Source organism: Triticum aestivum, chromosome 2B, assembly GCF_018294505.1.
Source record: "Triticum aestivum cultivar Chinese Spring chromosome 2B, IWGSC CS RefSeq v2.1, whole genome shotgun sequence".
In the NCBI taxonomy this organism is placed as follows: Eukaryota; Viridiplantae; Streptophyta; class Magnoliopsida; order Poales; family Poaceae; genus Triticum; species Triticum aestivum.
Window position 1 is genome coordinate 69932737 of NC_057798.1, and position 6188 is coordinate 69938924.

Sequence of the window (6188 nt, forward strand, 5' to 3'; positions counted from 1 at the left end):
CTCTTCTGGTACTCAGAGCATCTCCAACAGCCGTCCAATGTGTGGCGCCCAAAAAACGGGTTTACAGCGCGCACTTAATTTTTTTAGGGCGCTAGAAGACGTTTGCTCCAACAAGCGCTGTAAAATATGCTGCGCGCGCGAGTCCAGCGGTCCCAAGCCAAGCGGTCCCATCTGCAGCAGTCCAGAGTTTGCAGCACACGCGACCGGACGCACTAAATATGCTGCGCGCGCTGCATTAGTTATAGCGCGCGAGCGCTTTTTATGCGGCTGCTGGAGACTCCAAATCGGACCCGCGCGCGCTAAAAGCAACTTTTATACCGCGCGTCGCTCATATAGCGCTTCTGTTGGAGATGCTCTCATGTTGTCATTTTTTCAGCTTATTTGAGTCCAACAGAAACAAGCTGATTGCCAAGTTCATTATCTATTAATATGTTGTACCATTGAGCCAAACCCAGATAGGCAATAAATGATTTAGGCCCAAAAATTGCATAGGAAGAAACTCCTATTTGATCATTATAGACGCAAATATTATTCAGACTTCATAAACAACTGAATTTGTTGATCATTCAGCCGCTATACTTTAGTTTTGAGTGCACAAGATAACAACCTACTCACCATTTTCAAAATGATCTCATTCAAATTTGGTGGACTCTACAAAAATATTAACTAAACATCCCGCAACAACGTGCAGGGTTTCATCTAGTAATAAATAAACTACACCTTTGTCCAATCTACACCCTTGGGTGATGAAGAGAGAGCTACTTTGCTGCTCAAAGGAAAGCAAGCCGCAAGGATTGATGATAAACAAACAGAAAAGAATAACAAGGGGCTAATCAATTAAGACGTCTTTAGCAGCACATCATCCAATGGCGCCAATACCAAACAATTGATGTCACCAAAGTCGTCACTGCCATGCATCTGCAATGGCACCAACAACAACACATCAGATCAAGTCAACAGCACTTCAACACACCACACATATAGGACGCCAAAATGAAATAGGTCAACAAATCGCATGCAACAGTTTCATATGTCTTTATCATATTGCTCTTAATCCCTCGATAGTTCATTGCATTGCAAAGTCGACAGTGGTTGCGAACAACATAAACAAGGAGTGGTGATTGATAGACATCAAATATCCTACACTTGAGGTTCAGTACCTCCTTCCAGCAGACAAACAATGCACAAGTAAGCCACCAGCCAAGAAACCAAGCCATTTTACCTTATGTACAAGAACAACTATCACCATCCATATCACTTGAATTCGTCATACGCGATAACATAGCAAGAATACGACAAGAAACTCTGTATTCTTTGGTAACTTAAAGCAATATATTTGAGTTAACTTAAAGCAATCTAGGTGAGGTAACAGCATATCACAATAGACATATCTATCACGCATATGACTTTGATTAACAAATACATATGCTTGGTCATTGGCAAGTAACCAAGCAAGTTCAGGTTTTATTGTTCCCAAGAAATCAATGCGACAAGGAACACAAGTATGTTACCAATAATCCCAGAATAGGGCCCTTTCGTAAAACTAAAACATACTAGAAATTAGTTGACATTTTCGAGCACCAGCATGGTAAGTTCTCAGCGAAACTCACTGGTATTTTCTAGTCAGACCCCCCCCCCCCCCCCCCCCCCCCCCGCCCTAACTCTGGTCTATTTGTTAGCAAGTGAATGTACGAGTCGGATTTGACGCATCCTGCCATTTACAGCCTCTCCGTACTCTACACAGGAACAAATCATCTCGGAAGTTAGAAGCAGAGCAGGTGCGCCCAGGTCCGTGCATAGCCGTCACTCAAAGCAGCGGTTCAGGACACAAGGAAGAAGGAATGGAGAAAGAAAAGGCTCACCTGAGAAAATTGTAGTCGAGGCCATACACAGTGCAGGGGTTGTGCCGGCGAGACCTTGGACCGGGAGGAGGCGACCTTGGACAAGGAGTGCTGGAGAGGCTCCTCTGGCCTGGCCGAGTGAGGAGCAGGTAGCCATCAGTCAGTATCTTCTCCGTGGCCCCCTTCACGCAACCAGATGGGAGCAAACTGCACAAATGACATCAATCAGATGCTGAGCAAACTAGTATCAAAATCATTAGTATGAGCTGGTTTGCATTTCCAGAGCAAACCACACTAAAACTACAATTTCAGCCCAAATTGATCCTAGGTTTACATTCATGTGTATCCCAGTGAAGTGAAACCACCAACACTAGATGTGTGACATAGTTCCATGACTAGTCAAGTGAAACTTGTCCAACTAGTGATATAACTATAGACGCCCACCCAGCTCTCATTGAGCAGAAATATGGCCCTCGGAGCAATAACGAGGAAAATGGCTCAGAACAAAGAAATTTGAATGACCCAGGAAAACCAAGACTTACCCAGGAGAGCATTATGATCCCTCTAGCAGTTGCTTCCAATCTGGCAAGAATTGCTCGAGCCTCTAAGACCAACCATTCATGTAGGCATACCACCGCCACCTGATGAGCGAGCGGCTTGATGGTTGGTCCTTCATCTTCGCCTCCTCATAAACAGCCTGTCATAAACCATGAGCTTTTAGCATGAATCATAAACAGTATCCCTGGAAAGCTACTGTCCCCCATATGTCGGCACTGTTACTTGGCTATGAATGACGAGAAGGCCGTCTCTTACTGGTATTTACATGCTAGTGACTAGCTCTTTCAATTTGCCCATCATGGATAACTATTCCATGATTAAAAAATACACAATATTTTATAGCATATTAACAGAAATTACAAATGCACAAACAAATATTTCATACAGGTTTCAGATTACACACATTCGCATGATCAGCATTTCATTCTCAAGATTTAGGTCCTAGAAATGTAAATAAAACATGCGCAAAGTAACAAATAATAACTCATTTGTTCTGCAATCTATTCAACAAGAGCATGTCATCTACACATTCCCTTGGTAAAAGAACTATGCCTGAAATACCATGTACTAGTAGACAGTAGCACAATTTTCCACCAAAATTAAGAACAAAGTCCTGTCATAGTATGAACAGAAATTGAACCATGCATTTACCAGACCAAGCATAGCATCTGTTATTTTATCAGCTTAAGTACACGAGCTTCAGCCAGGATTAAATAATACACAACATTATGAAACCTGCACTACTACAGGATCACAAATAGTAGGCAAGATATTGATCACACAACCTATACCGGTGACAGTAGCATGTTTTTTCTCTAAAATTGACAACAAGGCCCTAACAAAATTTCAACAGAAATCAAACCATTCATTACCAGACCAAGTAGCATTCAACATAATGCTCGATTCTGGCGCATAGTTCTTCAATATGTAAGAGCAGATAAAGATACACATCTCCTTATGTCTGACAAGCACCAAAACCTTTGTGGAAAGATGAACCAGTGTATCGTAGGAGATTAGCAAGAAGCAGCAAATATTTCTCGATTTGCAACCATCATCAATTAGATTCCAACGAAGAAGCCCCCAAAATCACTATGCACAACATCATCTTCGGACGTGGTGATACACTACCATGTGGGAAATTTGAGGCTGTTGCTTGGAGGTCTCGCATACCGCCCTAGTACAACAAAACGATAAGCTATAAGATGCAAGCACCACCTATGGTGGAAAGGAAGAAGCGAGTATCTCCGGAAGAAGGACATTTGATTTGAGTAAAAATTATCTGTGTGTTTGTAACTAGAAAATATTATTGAACTGTCCTAATTCAGGAGTCTTGCAGAGCTAATGAACATATATGTCTAGTTTTGTATGCATGAAGGGGTCCAAACCACTATGTGCATCACTAGAGTTGCAGATAGACTCTTTTTCTAACAGTACATGAAAACGTGAAGCTTTTGTGTTTCTTCGAAAAAGAGAAACATACCTCCCTAGGATTAAGCATGCAATCATGCAGACACTTCTCCCTCCCAGATCACAGCCATGATCTTGTGTGCCATGAACTAGGAGTAACCAGGTATAGTACCCTGATTGCTCCAAAACAGAGCATTCAAGTATGGACCTGCAACAGTATGAACATCATTCTTATTAACAAGTACACCTAAGCACCTTCTGCATGGGCATGTAGCCATAGTCAGGCCGGTAACGAAATGCCCATTACCGAGGTCGGACCTCAAATGGATAATTAGTTTTAGGCATCATCAATCTGTGCTTACTTGACACATGGCAAAACGACTATGCCGGGAACAGGGCAAACATATTTTACAAGAGGACAGGGAAGGTAAACAGTGATCATTCAGAAAGTCATTCTTGTAGGTAACTGATTCTGGATAAAAACCAAACTGATTCAGAAGGCACAAACAGGGAAACAGAGAACTGATGAGTTGAGATGCTGCAGTATTTATGTGAACGCGTATGTTGTTCAGCACACCATATGATACAATTACCAAAGTTCCCTAACCAGGCCTGAAATAAGCAAGATTGCTAAAGGCCAAAATGAGAAACAGCCTAAATGTCAGCATCAAACGCACATATTATGAACTGACAGATTTACAAAAAGTAGACCAAATTCGAACTAATTCTACAGACAACATTGAAGACGGATGAGAAACAGTGATGCAGATGCAGTCGGACCCTTGAAAGGGACGGGGAGTCAGCGAGCTAGGAGATGCAGACCCAGACGCCGAGGAGGATGAGCGCGGTGCCGAGCGCGGCCGGTGCGGCGCGGGTGGCCTCCCCGAGGAGCGCGGCGGCGACGGCGGTGGCGGCGAAGGTGGTGGCGTTGGTGACGGGCACGGCAACGGAGATGGGCGCGTCGCCGAGGAGCCGGAAGAAGGCCGCGGAGGCGGAGAGGTTGGCGAGGAACGGCGCCGAGTACTGCCACGTGAGGAGCAGGTCGGCCCACCGCCGGACGGCGCCGGTGCCGGCGGGGAGGCAGCGGGAGCGGCGGTCCCAGACGAGCGCGCCCCGCCGCATCAGCGCGTTGGTGGCGCCCCACACCAGGCCCACCGCCACCATGCTCGCCGCGTCGCCGCCAACCGCCGCCATGTTCGCCGGGGTGCGGTGGATCTGGGGAGCTGGACGGCGGTGAGCTCTCCCTCTGTTTCTCTGCTTTCCTCGCTGTGACTGGATCTTTTGCTGCCTTGTTTGGGTTAGGCTGGAATTTGGCTTTTGAAGGTTTGTGTTTGTGTAATTTCAAACTTTGGCTTCTCAAAAGGAGGGTTGTGTTTGTGTAATTTCAAAATTTGGCTAACCTCTAGACTATAGAGAAGTTGGAAATTTTGAAGAGTTTTGGGCATGCTAAATCTTCTAAGGCCAACTTTAACTGATCCCTAAAAAATAAAAAAGTATCCGGCCGGAGTAAAGCTTAGTGGAGTATTTTTACTCCACTAAGTTTTGATCGTTTCTACGCCCCTGTTTTTTAAGGCTTTTGGTCCTGCTTTTGCAGCTTTTTCATTTTGGGCGCCCAAACAACACATGGCCTAACTGGTCCCTTAAATTTAACGGAGCAAACCTTACACTTGGCTTATGCATTTCGTCGAACACTTGGCAAGTGCGCTCCAACAGTGGCAAGACGAACAAGAAGGAGCCGTGGCACGTGAAGTTGCGGTCGGTGGTGCCCAAGGAGGGCCTGGTGGTGTCCATGGAGCTGCGAGAGAAGGAGGTCTCGCCACAGTCTTGCCTTGATGCTGGCGTTGCTGCCCGGCCTGCTCGCCGATGCGGAAAGCTTCTTGAACTCCCGCATAGATGTGTCTTTTCCGGAGCCCCCGTTGCCTCCAGGCCCCGACGACTGGGTCGACATGTAGGACTCCGCCGCCTGGCTGGACTAGTCGAGGCGTCCGGACAATCTTGAGGTCAGCCTGGGCGGCTAGACAGAGAGAACACAACAAAATGACTTTCTCGAAGCATGAAGGACACCACGCCGATGACAACTATGCCGTCGTAGAAGGCGAAAGAAGAACATCGAGGCCCATTCTAGGCGGGAAACATATTGAAAACACGAGTGGCGTTCACAAGAAAGGGACCAAGCACTCAGTGCCGTGGTCAAGCTGCTGCCATCGGGGAGGAAAACCCTATCCCCGTCCACCCGTGGAGGAAGATGTCAACCCGCTGGGACATAACAACGCATGTCGTACCAGAGAGCATCACCAGATAGAAAGCGCCTGGCCTTTCTTTTAAAAGGCATCGCTCGCCACCGCCACTTGAAACTCGAAGCAGTCGGACACCTCCACACCA

At 46.1% G+C, this 6188-nt stretch overlaps 1 protein-coding gene across 2 annotated transcripts; it reads right to left on the reverse strand.

Annotated features, from left to right (window-relative positions):
• Positions 1–474: 474 nt before the first annotated feature.
• Positions 475–5129, reverse strand: LOC123043529 (transmembrane protein 234 homolog). Of its 2 annotated transcripts, XM_044466010.1 has the most exons (6): positions 4629–5129; positions 3880–4014; positions 3272–3573; positions 2384–2538; positions 1863–2048; positions 475–918 (listed from the first exon to the last, which is right to left on the reverse strand). In XM_044466010.1, exons 1-2 carry the CDS (start codon positions 4998–5000, stop codon positions 4003–4005), a joined length of 384 nt encoding a protein of 127 aa, XP_044321945.1. In that variant the 5' UTR covers positions 5001–5129; the 3' UTR covers positions 475–918; positions 1863–2048; positions 2384–2538; positions 3272–3573; positions 3880–4002. The 2 variants fall into 2 exon arrangements, with proteins under 2 accessions (XP_044321945.1, XP_044321946.1); XM_044466011.1 differs by lacking the exon at positions 3272–3573 and having other exon boundaries at positions 477–918.
• Between the last annotated feature and the right edge of the window lie 1059 nt (positions 5130–6188).

Coding starts and splice junctions, on each gene's coding strand:
- LOC123043529 (XM_044466010.1), bottom strand. CDS start 5,000: ATGGCGGCGGTTGGCGGCGACGCGGCGAGCATGGTGGCGGTGGGCCTG.